At 42.1% G+C, this 17,658-nt stretch overlaps 1 protein-coding gene across 1 annotated transcript; it reads left to right on the forward strand.

Annotated features, from left to right (window-relative positions):
* The first annotated feature begins 438 nt into the window (after window positions 1-438).
* Window positions 439-17,606, forward strand: si:ch211-39i22.1 (CD99 antigen-like protein 2). The gene is made up of 11 exons (XM_047600436.1): window positions 439-729; window positions 5,949-6,022; window positions 6,450-6,765; window positions 6,981-7,060; window positions 7,191-7,287; window positions 10,159-10,224; window positions 11,683-11,709; window positions 12,148-12,165; window positions 13,590-13,706; window positions 14,743-14,802; window positions 14,902-17,606. The coding sequence occupies exons 1-11, from the start codon at window positions 666-668 to the stop codon at window positions 14,928-14,930; spliced, it is 948 nt and encodes a 315-aa protein (XP_047456392.1). The 5' UTR covers window positions 439-665; the 3' UTR covers window positions 14,931-17,606.
* The last annotated feature ends 52 nt before the right edge of the window (window positions 17,607-17,658 follow it).

Here is a 17,658-nt window from a genome sequence, read left to right on the forward strand (position 1 = left end):
AATTGTATGACTTTGCGCCAGCATGTTTCAGTGTTGTGTTAAGTGTTCCCTTCGGGTGCTTCACTATATGACTGATCCTGTCAATTGGATGGACAGAGACACCTTCAATTAAGAAGTCACCGCTGCGCACTCACAGTGGAACCGCCACTGCTCTTATATAAGTGAAGACGACGTGAATGATATTAGGAGGTCGCAAGGAGTTTGGGGTTAATTGAGATTTTTCTCACGTTAGTCATGGTTGATGGGGACGAGTATCAATCCAAATTGCTTGGTTACAGTCATGGCGTCTGTGTGGCAAAAAAAATAATTAATTAAAAAAAAAAAAAAAGCTTGTCTGATAGCAACGCTCCGGCAGTAATGCACCCAGCCAGCCTGTCTGTCTGTCTGCCTACATTTGGGAGAAGAGACCCGCCCACCTTAATAAAAACCGAGCCGTTTCTCACTTCATCCAGACAAAAGAGGACGAGTGGTTCTCGGTGACGCGCACTTAGCTCGAGCATCAGAGCGCACTGGATTGATCCAACGCGCAGGAACGCACCGGCACAGAGACAAGCACGCCCTCCAGATCCACCTGAGTCCTCCGCGCCGCCTAATTGTCCTTTCTGAAGGGCGAGAAGAGGGAGAGTGAGCCCCGATTTTCACCGAAACCAGAACACCGTGTTCCCATGATGTCATACCTGTGGATTCTGCTATTAGGAAGCCTGCTGGCCTCACACGCCAAGGCACAAGGTAATGGTTTATTTCCAGTTGATTCTGCCCACTTGTATGCAGCTGTTGTTTGCTCAGTGTGCACAAATCCCTTCTATGCGTCTATCTGTCTGAATGTATGCTCTGTGTCATCCTCACCTCATTGTCTCTATTTCTCCAGATCTCACCTCTTTTCCTCTTTTTGTCTTTTTCTTCCCGGTGTGCCTGTGTGTGAGAGTGCAATTACCAGTCAGTCTCTCTGCCAGTCTGTCTGAATCCACATCACGTTTCAGTTCGCCTCACGTTAAACTGCTCTCTCCTTGTTCTGACTGAATACATAAAAGCCTCTTTACTGTAATCTGTCCCTGGGTGAGCAGCTCAGGCCCCATCAGTGAAAACAAAAAAAAAAAAAAAAAAAAAAAAGGTGTGTCATGTAATATCGTTTTTGGACTTTGCTCCAAAGGGGTGTGGTGGGCCCATTGTCATCACATAAGTAATTTTCTTCCTCTTTTTTGTCTTTGATTCCCTCTTTCGCGTTATCTGTCTGATCGAGCCTCATCCCCTCTGTATCTTTCATTCTTCCCTTTTCGCTCTCTCTCTCCTCTTCCTATTCTTTCTTCTTCTTCAACTAGCCCATGGGCCTCTGCCCTTCCCTGCGGCGCATGCAGCGATTTGAGATTGTTTGAACCCGCAATAAAACTCACGGGGAGAGAAAGGGGTGCATTGAGGAAAACACATAAACTGAGGGGAAAGGAGAGAGGGAAAGTGGGGGAGATGTTGGAAGGAGATAAAGGAGAACTGTTGCACACGATTGAGAGGGAAAACAGAGAGGCAAACACTACGAGGAAGGGGAAAGAACCTCATTATGATTATGCAAATATTTTTCAGTTGGGTGTCTGTTGTGATCTGGTATCTCACTCTACCGGTTCACTTTTTTTTATTGTCACACAGTCTCATTTTGTCATTTTTTCCTCAAACACACATTTTCTCACATGGCTGACCTGTAACTTCATCATGGAAACTGGTGTGTTGAGACACAGGGGAAAAAAAAATGACCATTGCAATCACCGGTTTATAGGCACGCTTACATATGTGCACATCATTTATGGTGTAGGTTACAGAAGTAAGCGATAGGGAGTGTCAGTAACTAGATCCAACTCCAGCTGTAGACAACACCCAGCGACACAACTAGCCTCAGCGCCTCTCGCTCCACAAGGGCCCGCAGCATCTGTGCGTGAGAGGGAGGGTGAAAGTGTGCGGGCGGGTGGGGGCCGATCCGACTTTAATGCACAGAACATGTGGGAGTATGGGATTGCTTCATCAACGCGAGTGTGTGCACAAGTTAGCCACAGAACATGAGTGTGTGTGTCTTGACGCAAATGAAAGAATAAATAGAGCTTTGTGGTGTGTGCCAGGTGTGTGTGCGCGGGCTTGTCTGTGTTTACACCTTCAACTGCCAAAACATAAATCACCTTCGGCTGATAAGAGGCACCCACGCACAAGCACACACACATCCTTTCTCATGGGTCAGGTTCAAGATGTATATGATGATGGGGGTAAACGTAACGCTTTCTGTCCCACAAACGCACAATGGGACCTTACCTGACAGAACAATGTGATGTGGATGTGCTGTTGTATCGCCTGACACGCACGCGAAAAAAACAGTTCATGGTGTACTCTTACGGGACGAGGCTTTTACGCACATTATTACTCGCTCAAGCAATCTCACACAATCTCATGACAGGAACCAGATGAGTCATAAAAAAAAAAAGGAAAAGGAAAAAAAAGAAAGTTCTTTTGGGTTTGTGGCATTGATAACGAGCCACAAATGGACCCCATGCAGCGCGGCATGTTACATAAATGAAAGTAGACTTAATTTACTCCTTTATTTTTGTTTTTTTTTCCCGTTTCCAGAACATTTTTTTCATTACTCATTTAACCAAGAGATGATATCAGATGGCAACATAAATGGTTCCCATATGTCACCTTTTAGATTATGCAACCATGGCACCTGCATCCACATGCCAGTATAAAACATCCATGCATGAGGAACATTGTAAACGTCCCTGTTTCTGAATGCACTGGTTATTTTGTATTGACTGTTGTCATAGTAGCTAACCAGTATGATGTAAGATGTTGATTATTAAGCATGCTTAAGCTAAAAAAAAAACAACATCAAACGGTCTTAATGAGCGTAACTGCTACACTTACCAATATAGAGACGTATGGTACGTTTGAATTATCTCAGTAGATTTTTTTGTTTTTTCCCAGATCTGCTGATACATTTCCCATGAACCCAGCATTGTTTGTGTTGGTCTCATGAGATGTTTTTGTAAAGCGTATCAAGTGCCCACATTCCAAAAATTTGAGTGATATCAACATCGGCAGTGAAACCGAATTGAAGTCATTATGATCATCTCTGTGATTGCGGTGCTTCAGCCAGTGGTTGACGGTTCAATGTCAGGTCCTTCCTGCTTGCGTGTCGGGTAAAAACTGTGTGTTTTTTGATATGCGCTCTTGTCTTTACTTGTGTTCTTGTGAAACGTCATCAGACCCTGACCAAGTACTGTCCTAATTCAAAGTAACCCATCTGAACAGGCTATTCCAGTTCCAGAATCAAACTGGTGAAGCCTGAACTACCAAGTTTGCAGACGTGGTGGTTATAAATCATCTTTGACTAAACATACACACCAAAAACATCTGCAAAGCTCTTTGTATGTCTCGTGTTTTCTTTTTTTGTTTGTTCTGTTTTTGTTTTTTTTAAAAAAACAGTATATGACGGTGAACCACTTTTCAGCTGATTAGTTGTTTCACATTAAATTCATTATTTTATTAATAATGTAAAAACAAAAAAAAGGTCATATTTAAGCCATGAAAAATAAAAGGTTTGATAGAAACTGATTGTAGCTCAATGATTTGATCTCTTTCTTTGTCACACATGGACATGAATTGAACATCTTTGTAGTTTGGTCATACAAAGGAAGAAAGAAGAAAGAAATTACTGCTTTGTTCACTGTCTTCTATCTTTCTAATGACTGACTGATCGATTAACGAACATTAGCATATTAATTCGAAATGAAAATAACCGTCGTTGTAGCTCTAATTTCCAGCGGCTCGTCACTTCTCAGTTTCATTCCGTGTATTGTGTTTATAAGCGGAACAAATTAGATTTTGCTGATGATTATTTATTCATCTCCGAGGTCACTTGACCAGTAACCGACAGTTTGTTACATTCCCACATGCATAAACTGGTTTGACTTAGAAGTTTTTCTCTGGAGACAACAATTTTTCAGTGGAACACTGCTCCGCTGTCGGTCCCATACAATCGCGTGCAGCCGTGTCAGAGACACAGATGACTCACTAGCCCCAAGGGAATCAGTGAAACAGAGGGAGTTAAGAATATTGGGAGAGACAGAAGGGGGTTGATACATTTAAAGACTGAAGGGAAGGAAGAGGGAGCCTGTGATGTGCAACAGTTGTTTTCACTCACGCAAAACAGGACACACCTCATTCAAAGTGTTAAGGAGTAAATGTGAACATGTGTGTGCGCATGGGCTTCACATGTGTGAACATGTGGTGGTTTGCATGTTCGGAGTGGAGAGGAAGGAGAAGTTGTTTTATGGGTTTGTGCGCTTGCATGCGTGTGTGCGGCCGTTCATTAGTGTTTGGGGGTACGTTCGCAGCAGAGGTAGTTAAGTGGCAAAACTGAACAAAATGTTCCACGGCACAACAACACAAAGAGGAAGCTTGCATGCGGCCTCTCACGCTTCAAACACGCACAAGCTCACACGGACCTAGTGGCATCGCATGAGACACATGAACTAAAATGCCTACATACATGTCAGAGTAATCTTTTGTTTCCTTTATGTTTTCTCACGAGTGTGGTGAGACGCTTGATCTTCGCCCCACCTCGCTGCCATGAATGGGGTGCCGAAGTACTTCTTTAAGGAAGGACATCCATTTCCAAGGAAGTCACGAATGCAGTGACACACGCTGTGTCAATCATTAAAAGCTTCCCACAATGTTTATCTTGGATGCCAGTTTTGGTTACATTTCTCCCTGTCTGAAAAGGAAACCGTCCAGCTTTGCATGGCCAATGGTCATGTTTTGTATCATGTGGTAATGTGTGCATGAAGGGAGCTTGGATGTCACGGGTACGTCTGACCGCTTAGAGGATTTTCAGTGTTATAGAAATACCTCAGATGTGTTCATGCTGCCATCCCTCAAGGCTTCACAGTCTGATACAATCTCCCATGGCAAGCCCAGTGATCCCTCTCTGAAAAATTCACTGACAAAAGATGAAAAGTTCTTCCTACTTATGCCAGAAGTCTACTGAAGTAACTGAGTTCTGAGCTACTTTCTGAGAGGAGAGGATCACTCATGTGACCATTTTGCTGGTGAGAACGTACCCTCCAGACGCACCAGCTCCGGAGAGCTGCTGAAATCAGCCGAGCAAAGCGCAATCACGTCAGACAGCATTTTGCTGTTTCAGCTTCTCGCGTGCAACAAGGGAATGTCACGGCACCGGCTCAAAAACACACACACACACACACAACAGAGAGCATTTTCTCATTAGTGTGGAGTTGCGATGCCAGCGCCGGGGTTTAGACTTCGTTTTGGTGGCGTGGCAGGTCAGATGTGATCGATGCGTCTGTCATCGGAGCGTTCACATGAGGCACCGATCAGGCTGGGGTGTGGCTTCGAGTGTGTGTAGCTGTTAGTCAGCAGTGAGAGCCGAGTCAGAGCATGTGTCGGATCCGCAACTTGCGTCATTTTGATGATTTTAAATGACAACAGATGGATTAAGGCACGCGTCGTTTAATTGCCACTGGTTACACTTATCGCTGACATGCTCTGCTGGTTCTGTTTGATGTCAGATTTATATTTCCTCTTATTGGTTTGTGTGTACAGACACATGGTGGTCAGTATAGGAAATGTGTCAAGGATGCTGTGTTGCGTGAATTCAAAAGCAGGAAGAACTTCCTCTATGTCACTGAGGCAATTTTTGGATTGCCTTGTTTGCCTCCTTTGTTAATCATTTGTGTGCCGTTTGCCACCTGATATCCACATCCACATGTGTCTGTATTTGTAGATGTAATTGTATTTTATTTATATGGCACTTTACACCTGCTTCACCCGCAAGTGAACCAAAGTGCTTGACAAGAGATCAAACAAAGGTTTTTAAAAAAAAATAACCTACAAATACATTCTGTACTCCATTCTTACTCTGTTGCTTTCTTCCCTCAAACAAATTTGTATAGATGAAAACCCAGCAGACGTTCCTGAAGATCCAGCTGTCAGCGAAGATGAGGGCACGAGTGAAGAAACATCAGAGGTGAGGAATATTATCTTGATACTTGGTTTTCTTTGCTTGCTTGCTTGTCTTTTGTTTCAATCATTAAACACAGGATCCTCTAACGTCCACTAGTAGATCACAAATTACAAATAACTAATTTTTATTTTTTTGGTTCCATTATGGAGATCCTATGGGGAGCTACATGGGTAAAAATAATCTGTTCATCTGTTTACACCCATTTGTACAAAATAAATGTCCACACACCCTTTTCCCTAGCAATGCATTCTGGTGGGTTCAAAAGCTTTCTGAGGTCTACCTTCAGGTCTCCCTGCCCAGTGGACCAAGACTGAGGTTACACGCTATAAATGGCGTCCAGATGTCCAGCTCTCGGCCTCAGCTCGCCATTTCACCGTCTCATCTACTGTAATTTGTGATGTAAATTCATGAGATGAAAATCTTGTTCCAGATTCCGCAATTGCCAGCATCTGAGTCTACAACTGAACCGGATCCAAATGAGACTACAGCAGACAGTGACGACCCTGCAGCAAATGGAGATGCAGAAACAACAACTCCTGCATCTGAGGTTCTGGAACAAACTACTGCTGCAGAGGAAGGTGTGGACCAAACCCCCACTGCAGAGGTAGATGCAGACGAAACTCCCGCTGCAGAGGCCGAGACAGACCAAACTCCCATGGAAACTACAGAAACTCCTGTTGATGAAGATGCACAAACAGAAGCGCCTACAACGGACCTTGAGGGTGAAGTGCTAGCAACAACAGAAGGTGATGAGCTACAGTTCAAACATACGCATGCTAAATGATAATCAGTGCGAATATTATTTACAAACACACACAATTTTCTCGTATTTTTCAATTTCACAAACATCCCACACTTGTGTAATAAAAGCGTTAAACAAGCCACAACCCTTGAGTAAATGGATAATAAAAAAATAAAAAAACACAAATCAGTGCTTTAACACATTTAATGTCATATCCAGGGCCAGATGTTGTTCCAGAGTTTAGCGATCCTGAGGGTGATGCAGAGGAGACGCTCGGTGCAACACCTGCTGACGATGAGGTCAGTAGTTTGACAGATAAACAAAACAGCTTATCCAAACCTGCTCCATCATGCTGTGTATGCTACACCGCAGGTATTATTCAAGGGCTGCGTTATTATAAGTTAACATATCTTTGCTCTTTCCTAATAGGGTACCACTGTGGAAGACAGTCAACCAACCGATCCAGCGGCTGATGAAAAGCCAACTGATCCAGTGGTGGACGAAGGAATTGTGGCAAAGGGCAGAGGTAATGTTGGTAAAAAATATATATACACTGTGCATATGTTATACACCACTGCCTCTGACAATGTGTTGCACAAGTTATTTATTAAAACAAAGAACAAAGTCCTCACCAGACAGAGGACAGCAGTGGTTAAATTTTTAAGGCCGCTGTTCATGTGGATGTGTGAGTAAGTGGATGGCTTCTAGGACAAAATGCAAAGCAACTACATATAAAATATAAGAGTCTGCACAGGACACAAATTGGACTTTGTTGCTCCTTATACTGCCAACAAATTTGTGAATAGGCAGGGAAACTGTGTTGCTTCTGAAAACAGCCACCTGTCATTTCAAGGGTCAGCAGCAGTCGATCTGTTCTGTTTTTTATGTCATAAATTTGGCAGGTGCACTCAAAGTATTGCAAAATGGGCATCTGTAACCTTAATGCAATACTTCTGGTAAACAGTGAATGTTAGCAGAACCCCCCCTGGTTGCCAACAAAACATCTGACGCAATATTACACATTTACCTAGATGCATTTGTCTGATCTGATGTAATCTGTGAGAAACATTGCCACAGTTACAGTTTTAAAGGGGCGCTGATATTTCTTTCTCTAAACTGTTGTACACAAGACTTCAGCTTCAGAATCTTTCAGTTTCTTTCCCCCGACATTTAAATCAGTATACACTGAGTGAAGTTTAAATAGCAACCTCCCCTCTGGTAACTGAGTGAGTGTGGGGTTTAAGGCCAAATACATAAGGAGTTGCAGAGAGAGCTGTATGCATTCATTAGATGATGTCACCTCCTCAGCATGTGTGCACTTTACAGGGAAACTGTACGAACGTGTTTGTGCAATGCTGGGTTCTTTAACTTGTTTCTGATAAATCACAGTTCTTTGGTCATGTGACTGCAGCCACGGGCTACAAGTTTTCGTGAGAAAGATTCATAGACCACGCTGCCTTCATGTCCAATACACTCACCAGTTCATTAGGTACATGTGTCCTGCACATATTCCACCTTCATGACTTCATTGTGCTAGATCTGTTAACAAATGTCCAAACCGCTGAACATATGGAGTCTAAACAAGTGAATTCTGATAAAAAGACAGAAGAGGGGCTTTAGGGAGGGTTGTGGAGTATGTTGATGTACTGTAGGGCCTTTGTTGGTTTAAGGGGCTTTGTAGTTGTCATTGCAAAATATGCCAAAAGGTAGCCATCTGAGGCTCCCTTTTCTCTTTCTTTTTCGCTGGGTCCTGAACTATATTTTTGGTTTTTCCATCCTGGCGAAGCGTCTCAAGCATTTTTGAGCAAAGACTCGCATACAACCTCTGAACGACAGAATTAAAACCATTTTCAGTAATTACAGTAACAACGGTACCCAATGTGAAAGCCCCTCTGTTCTAAAGATCTTTAGAATTGTTAATTTCTGCGCAACAACATTTTCAAATATTGCAAAAATACCTTCAAAATCACAGCACAGAGAGGACTCAGACTGTGTTTGAAGTAAACTGAATAAATACCTTGAAGTGTTTCATCTTTGAATCTACTGTAGCACTGACGTTAAGCCGATTTTGAAGAATGCCATTTACACTCCACCGTGTCTTCTTTTGACCCCTGCAGTATCAATAAAATTCTGTAGACAGAGTTTTGTTTTATCTGTGGTTTTAAACATTTAAAATATATATACGTATGTCTTGCTTTCATGAGTTATCATGTATCATTGTCCGGCAACGCCCTACTTTCTGAACAAATTAATGGGGAACAGATGTGCCTCTCTATCAAAAAATAATATACAAATCCCTTAGGATGGCTGCGAGGTGGGATTTGGGCCCATACGATTTCACCTCCTTAAATTATGTGCGGTGATTTCAGTAAGGAGAACTCCCAAATGACCTCAGTGTAAGTTTATCACGATTGAAATGTTAACCTTTATTTTCTTAACCCCATCTTTTTTTTCCGAGCTGGGATTCTCGCTTGTTTTTCTTGTAGACTTGGCGCTGATCTCATTTCCTGTCGTGTTGTTTGCCTTTACCTTCAGGACGTCCTCCATGGCCATCACTTAAGAATAGACGTCTCATGTTAAGCTTATCTCCTCACAATGGTGATGGTACGACGGGAAGCGTGCGTTTTGTGTTGAGGAAGCGGTTGCCACGGAGGGGCAATTCCGAGGAGTGTAAAGAAAGGAGAAGGGGGGAAAAGATGTTGGAGAAGAGGGAGTGTAGGACCCATTAGAGGAAGAAGAAGGGAACGGGTGGAGCAAAGATGTAGAGGTTAATTAAAAGGCCAGGAAAACAGTAAAGGCTGCATGAACAACAGATGGGATTGGACACAGGAGGGCATAAAAGTAGGAGCCTGAAATATGGATTTCAACATTCGTGTACCACACCTATACAAAGGGTTCTTTACAATGCATGTACAAGACGTGTTCATTTGCTGTGTGGGTTTTGTTAAGACAAGGGAGTAGGTCACTGGATAATTGTGCCTTTGAGCTCCTATCAGCCATAAATTAGTTCACCTATCAAACCTCGCCCTGCCCGGCCTGAAACTGTTTTGTACACTGAGTCACCACACATGTTGTATAAGTCACTTGGGTTTCCCCCCCAATGAATACAGAGCATGGTGAAGTATTGTTCCCCACAGATAATACCTTTTAATCTAAGTCAACACTGGTTCACAAGATCACTGTTACACCCCTGGAGCTGGTGGAGTCTCAGAGACCCTATTGAGTACGCCTCGGCCGGGCTTTTATGCCGCTAGGAAGGTTGATACATTCTCATCATTAAATAGGAAACAGTGCAGTGCGAGAGAGAGACAATATGTCTGGGTGATATTCCTTAAGGGACTCAAATTTGCACTTCTGTTTCTGGTGATATTTAATAAATGTTTTCTTTCTCGTGCAGGGTTTGACTTGGGAGATGCCTTAGAAGATGACACTCAAGCAGACAACAAACCCCATTCAGGAAAGAGTGAGTAATTACTCATAATAATTGTTAAATTTATTATTTCAACACATGATCAGGTAATGTACAGATGCACAAAAGAGCCAGCAGTTACACAGACAGCAATGCAAACAGACGGTGAAGAGGTGCCATGTGATTCTATTTGTTTTTGTTTTTTTTTGTTATTGCTCTGCATGCTGTGTGGAACTGTAGTATGTGGCACAATGAGATAAGTGTTGTTTACCACGGTGTCTGGGATCTTTTGTCTCCAAGAACATGGAAAACATTTTTTTCTTCACCACTACGTGCATTATAAAATACTATTATTATTGTTATATTTCCACACATACATAGAAATGTTTGATATCGCTGTTATATGTTTTCTTGCTGCTTACTTATTGCTGATGTTAGAGAGATAATAAGAATTACAACATCCAAAGAGGTTTAATGTTGTATTTCTCTGCCTTGTTTGAGCAGAAAAGCTAACTGGACTTGGAGATATTTGTGCACGGAGCTAAGCTAGGCTTTTTCCGACCCTTCCGCACTTCCCTCTTTTAATACAAAAAGTCTTCTCCCGCTATTTTGATGCCTCCCACTCTCGTGGCTTCCGTCAAGTTGGCTGCTTAACATAAACTTTGTGAGCGTTGGCAGCAAGCCGTGTGGTGTTACGTCGGAGCTACAAAGTTGCACCTCTATCAAAACCGACAGCTTAAGAACTGTCATGTAAATCACGGGCTGTGTTCTTTGACGTTCTTCTGGTGTCTCAACCCCCCCCCCCCCCTTTGTGCGTATGCTGATGACTTTCTGAGTTTTTCTCCCATAACAAGATACAGAATCGACTTGTTTTACCAAGGTTTAGTCAGTGGCCACAAGGCAATTTGACAGCAATTCGGGAACAACAGATTTTCTCAACACAGCTTTTCCCAGCGGTTACGCTTTATTCTCCCCCTGAAAGACGATTCATCTGGCTTGGCGTAATCATTATATTCAAGTGGAAAGTAGTCTTCTGTTGTACTCTGTCATTAGCAGCTTTGTCAAGTTGAAGCAAGTGTGGGGCTTGCTGTGTTGTAGACGTATGGAGACAGGCAGTGACGGCGGAGATAACGCGGTTGTTTTCATCCAACCCGAGATCAGAGGGAGAGCTATGTCGGGAGCGAGTGTCTCTCTACAGATTTGTTATCACTCTGATGTTATAAAAGCATCTCTGTAAGTGTATTAATGGGACTCTTCATGCAGAGTTTGTGTGTGTGCGTGCATGTGTGTACTTGTGTGTGTGTGTTCCCAGACCGGTTAGGACAGAAACTCTAGAACCCTTAATGCCCCTGAGGTATAAACTACCACAAAGAGCATAATCTCAGCCTTCTTCTCTGTTCGTCTGCCATTTCTGTCACAATGCTGTGCATGCACCATTTACACGTTTAGATAAAGCGTCTTCTGTCCATTCTCCTTCTAAATCACTTCTCTCCCCTTTCTGTCTCTCTTTAGTCGATGCTGCTGCCACCTCAGGAAATGGTAAGACTTTTCTTTGTGTGTGTGTGTGTGTGTGTGTGTGTGTGTGTGCGTTCATGACCAAAATATTAAGCCATCTTCACAAATCGCAGGCCAATACTGGACACAGCCTCGCAGGCCTCTGCAGCATTTGTGGGGCTTTCGTCTTTCTGAAAATCTGTGAAACACGCAGGATATTGCTGGCATGCCTCTTACAAGGCAAACAGGATGCAAGAGTCAGTAGAAAATGCCTCTCCTGTATTGTTCCAGCTCAAACATTGTTTGAATTAGACCTCCTTAAAGAGAACTGTGCCATGATTTCTTTTGGAAGTGACTCCTCGTCCTGGATGTCAGTCTGGGAAAACAGCTGCGCCGGAGTGACAGACGGCCGTTTAAATAAAGTTGTTCACAGCTGACACTTAATAACTTGCTGACCATGTTCTTGTCTGTTCTCCCCTGTAGGTGAGTCTGAGACCAAAGGTGAGTTATCCTCCTCCCCTTCCCTCTTCGTTTTAAACACATTCATCTATTTGCCCATTCCACACATGCACGCATGTATCATCAACATTCCCCTATTGTTGTGAGCCACACAGAGGCCTAGGGCAGGTTTACTGCAGCTGTTGCATGACATTTTCAGCCTTCCTTTTAAGCATGTTTGCATAACTTCACCAATGACTTCAGGCGAAAAGCTAAAATTCACAGTTTCCATCGCTGAAATATGTAAATATGTAAAACTTGAAAAGATTTATTTTAATTACGACTATTCTGGCTTGAAGATATGTGATGTGTTGAAGACACGTTGCTTTTACAATAGCCAGCGCTCCTCTTTTCAGTGTGATCTGAAATCACTACGTCTGTTTAAGTCCTTAAATCGCGGGTGGTTCGTGCCGCGTGTTCGGCTTTGGGACACACGCATGTTCACACATGTCTGTGCCTGCACCCACCTTTACTTCCGTTCATTGACTCACTACATTCTCCTGATTTGTTCCGTTTAATTACACTGACTCATTCCCCCTTTTACAGTCAATGAAAATCTCTGACTCATGCGTCTGCCTTGTTTTTCTCACTGTATCCTGTACCGGCGGATGTACCGAACTCTTTTAATCATTCAAGTGGCCATAACTCGTCTTTTCATACTCAGTCGAACATACCCGTCAAACGTCTCCATCTCCATTGTCACTTCGGCTTAGCTCCGCATTCTTACTGTGTGCTGGTGGAAACCACTGTAAGAACATTAAAGGGCCAACTGCATCAAACTTTCCATAGAGCTCTAAGTACATCTTGTGAAATACAATGTGAACACCTTCCTTTTGTCTGATCCTAGCTGTGATAAACTGCGGCTTTATTATTATTACCGAAGAAATACAAATACACAGGCCAATTGAATCCATTTATTGTTGAGAAATAAATACCGCTGCAGAAAGCAAATAATTCCATTTACTTGGACGCTGTGCAATTCTTAGTGGTTTTCTGGCAGTACCTATACTTGGTTGTCACACAGCTTGAAAACTATTCAAACTGGTGTTGTCATAGAAACTAGGTTACAGGTGCGGAGAGAGTTCGGTGAATGCTCACTGCGAGTGCTTTTTGGAGTCTAAATTATAGGATTGGTGAATGAAAAGGGATCAGAAAATGCTGGAACAAGATGATGTATCTCTCTCTCTCACGCTCACACATGTCATCGAGCTTCACTGCTGAATTGCAGTTTGTTATTTCGGCTGCAAAACGGCATCCGGCTGTAACACTAGGGTTACAGCCGCTATACACTGAAAAGCCTTTGACGCAGTGCAGATGGCGTTCCACTATAAAGCTCGCACTGGCATGATTGCAGCACGAACAACAGTCTCATGTCACATGGTAAACGGGAACTGGAATTGCTCACCTTTTTGTTTGTTTCCCCACAGAGGGCAGCTCTAGCCCCTTAGCTGCTGTCGTCACTTCAATTGTTGTGGCTGCGGTCGGAGCAGTCGCTGGATACTTCACCTACCAGAAGAAGAAGCTGTGCTTCAAAAACAGACAGGGTAATTGCGCTACCATTGTGTCGCAGCATTCGGCCACTTATAACTAATAATTATAATGACACAAAGAAAGCTTAGATAAAACAGTGGCTACGGAGGTTTAATATTTCACTGGATCACCTGACACTCGTTTCGTAAACAGTGAATTAACTGCAAGCCAAAACTCTGTTTGGTGTTCCAGTTCATGCCCGCGTTGACAAAAGCCTTTGTCTCAGTAAGTCTGTAATGATGAGTTAATTTTAAGCCCCATGAGATCTTCAGAATGTTTAAGTAGTAGCGAGCAGTCTCTGTTAGTAAGAATCTCAGCTTTAAATCAAGCTAAATGTCCAACGCTTATCATTGGCCAAGCTCCGTTTCAAAATGGACACGGTGTGCACTTGTGTCTAAACAGTGCCGTGTTTGAAGGTCAGTAGTCCTTCTTTGAGACATAGCCGACTCAGTACACATCGTGCATCCCGATACTGCAAGTTCAGCAAAGTTTAATTTACAGTAAACACGAGCAACATGCTGTTCGGCTTCAACGATGCAGGCCAAAAGTCAGGTTCAGAACACGTGTCGTAAAATTTAGATTTATAGCTGGAATCTAAGTATGAATAAACCTCACATTTAGAAATGAATTCATCTTATTGCCCTGCGGATTTCTAAGAAAGCTCATTAAGTATTCATTAAAATGAATTAACATCCCTCAGTGGAGGGGCTATAATTGGTAAAGTCATCAGGATGTACAGCCTGGAGCTGGTCCATTAACAATAAATGGGGAGTCCTGACTTCATAGATATGTGTGCTTTTGCGCTGTTACACCAAAAAATCATGCTCAGGAATTCCCCTTGGGTCCTTAATTTATACCCTGTGAAATTATACGGGTAAAGAAAGAGGGACAAGAGATAATTGTAGTAATTTGTATGAAAATGATTAAGTTAACTTAATTCTTGTGAACTTAAGCATTGCAATGTGTTCTCATGTCTACTTTGTTTTTGTTTTGTTTTCCTGTTTTGTTTTTGTTTTTTATGGTTTTCTAACTGTCAATCTGTGTGATTAGAAGCAGATCCAGAGGCTCCACACAAAGCTGATGCTACAGAGGCTCAGGCAGATCCACAGGGTATGACACAGAAAACACAGAATACATTTTATACATACAGTTGCATTTTGTAATTTGAAATGTTTCAACAATTAAACGTCTTTCTTTGATATTTTGCAGCCTCCAAGACTCTGCTAGAACAGCAATGATCACCTGCCTGGACCTACTCCAGTCAAGCAAAGTGGCAGTCTCACTGTTAGGCTTTCTCCGTGGAGCTGATTTACTGTGAGGACCCAGAGTAGGGGTGTGTGTTTCGGACTGATTATATGTGTGTTCATTCTTGTGTGTGGACATGTTTGAGGGAAAAGCATTAGAAAAAGATCAAGTATATGGACTTCAACAATTGTTGCAACATAGAAATGTATTAAAATCACCGGACAAATTTTATGCGTTAAACCAAATCCAACTTTTTTTAAGACAGCGACCGTCGAAGAGATTAAATCTCCTTTTAACCGTTAACCATAAAAAAGCTTTTGATTATACATCCCCTTTTTATATTACTTATATGGTTACTCTCCTGCAATTCAATGTGAATAGAAACTCAGATATTGATGTGGTAGGTGTGAAGTGAATTTTTACAAGTGGATTTTTTTTTGTGCTGACGCCACCATTGTTTGAGCCATCCATGTGATCAAAATCCACCTATAACCATTCACTTCAGTAGAACATATTTTCCTGCGTTGGTAGAATTATCTGCAGTACATTGAATTTCAATAACTAGCACTGTATTTCATGCATTTCTAAATAGGACCACTAGTGTAGGATTTTAGTCCTTGTGTTCTGTGGATGCTGTTACTTGGTCCACTCTGTGTTTGGAGGGCCAACAATGTCACTGTATTGTTTCTTTGTTTCTTTGATTGGTGAAGGGGCTTAGTTTTAAATCATGTTAAGTGGCTACCACTCCTCCGCAGTCACCTAAATAAATTTAATATTCATACACTCTCATCTTCTATAACCGCTTTTCCTGTAGAGGGTCGCGGGAGGCTGGAGCGTAATCCAGCTGATATTCATACATGAACTTTACAAAATAAATAGTCATCGATTTAAGAGAAGATAAGATTTCAACAAAAACTGTTCTTTTTAGATTTACTGGGGTGAGCTGAAGTCTAATCCAAACCTGTTTCTGTCAGTGGATGACATAGGCAAATTTAAAATGTAGTAAAGTACTAATACATTGTTATGACGTAGTGTGTGTCAGTCTAGTTGTGATGCAGTAATTTCTTCTCTATAGTGCCTTTCACTGACACAGCCTGGCTTGACCAATGTGTTGACACACGGTGTAGATATACGGGACATTAATGTGAAAACATCATGTGAATATATCAAGAAGGAATGTATTGTTAATTCCTAAACAGATCTTAATGCTGATCCACGCGTGCACATGAATTACTGAATTATTACCCATGATTGTAACAGCCGCTGCATGTGTGATCACAGTTAGCCTGCCCGCCTCGCTGTGTGTCTCTTTATTTGAGCAAGCCAGTTGCTGTTGTAGTGGAGTTTGTATCGTTTGTTTTCTCCCCATTACGAACACCATTCACCTGTGATTTTTCTATGAATCCTTAACAATCGGCAGCGGTGCCTCAGAGCAGACACAGATAGTCTTTAGTGAAGTTTTTTGCTGTGGTATTTTGTGATTATCATGGCTCAGAAGCGGCGCTACTGCTTTTTTTTTTTTTTTTTTTTTTTTTTTTTTTTTGCCACTGTAGCACAACAAAAAGAAAAAAATAACTTCTGAATGTCTTTTTGTCGCCTTGAAGTTTTGTACTAGCCCTTTAAATCTTTTAAATATGGTTATAGAGATTGCATAGAGCCGCAGTTCATGTAAAATGTGTTACTTGTAAAAGCACCATATAGCTGCAATACAGGACAGAGACTGTTGCTAACAGCCTAGCCTCAAGCTGAGAATTATTAATAGTCTGTGATGTCACATATCTAATAAGTCTACAAACTGTGTGGTGGACGCAGGCTCAGAGCTTCGCCTTCTGCCTTCTTTTCCTGTAATCTGTGATAGACGATAGATGAGTTTCTCTTGAGACACAAAAGCAAGCGGATAGTGTGTCTGGCATAGAGTGATAATGCACAAATAAACCCACTAAGCGATAGAACAAGCTCGGAGAAATAGCCAGCGATGCCTTCAAAATAGGAAATTGTCCTTTGAATGCAGTACTCACCCCCTGTGTACACTCCAGCAAATGCTACAAACGTACTTTGATGTCCCAAGGCGCACACTCACAGAACTTGCTGGGGCTGATTTGATGTGAAGGAGACTACAACGACACTAAAATCCAGAAAACTGGGACTGCTCGCGTTTGAGAACGTAATGGTCTCGCTACCCTTTAGTCCCAATTGGACAGATTCCTTGTAAACACAATGTACTACAGCACAGCATCCGAACCAGAATGTAAACCTTGATAATCATTGACTTATTGGATCCTGAAGTGCACTTCCCGGATAATGCTAGGGCATCAATCAGGGCGCTAACCAGTCCTGCCTTATACTGTATATCCTCTTGAACATTCCTGGGAGGAAAGCAAATAACAATGTCATCATCAGAAAAGACACGGTGAAACAAGCAGAGATGTTTTGTAATGATCATCTCAATGGGAGAAGCACTTTCCTATCCTGTACACATCTTGATTTATTAAGCATATTTAGTCAATTATTTTTTGATTAAGATGAGTGAGAGACTCTTCCTTTTTTTAATTTAAACATTGTGTGTGTTTTTTTTTTTTTGTAGGACTCTTTTTTGTCATCTGGCACTTGCGTTCTTCTGGAGTTGTGTAAATAATGTTTGAGGAGTCAATTAAACTGTTTTCGTGGGAGCTGTCTTGTTGTCTGGTGTGTGTTTGTATTTGTCAGCCGGCCAATACATGA

This window comes from Mugil cephalus, chromosome 12, assembly GCF_022458985.1.
Source record: "Mugil cephalus isolate CIBA_MC_2020 chromosome 12, CIBA_Mcephalus_1.1, whole genome shotgun sequence".
NCBI classification, from domain to species: domain Eukaryota; kingdom Metazoa; phylum Chordata; class Actinopteri; order Mugiliformes; family Mugilidae; genus Mugil; species Mugil cephalus.

Coding starts and splice junctions, on each gene's coding strand:
- si:ch211-39i22.1 (XM_047600436.1), top strand. CDS start 666: ATGATGTCATACCTGTGGATTCTGCTATTAGGAAGCCTGCTGGCCTCA. Junction 730..5,948: donor CTCACACGCCAAGGCACAAG/GTAATGGTTTAT, acceptor AAATTTGTATAG/ATGAAAACCCAGCAGACGTT. Junction 7,288..10,158: donor AATTGTGGCAAAGGGCAGAG/GTAATGTTGGTA, acceptor TTTCTCGTGCAG/GGTTTGACTTGGGAGATGCC.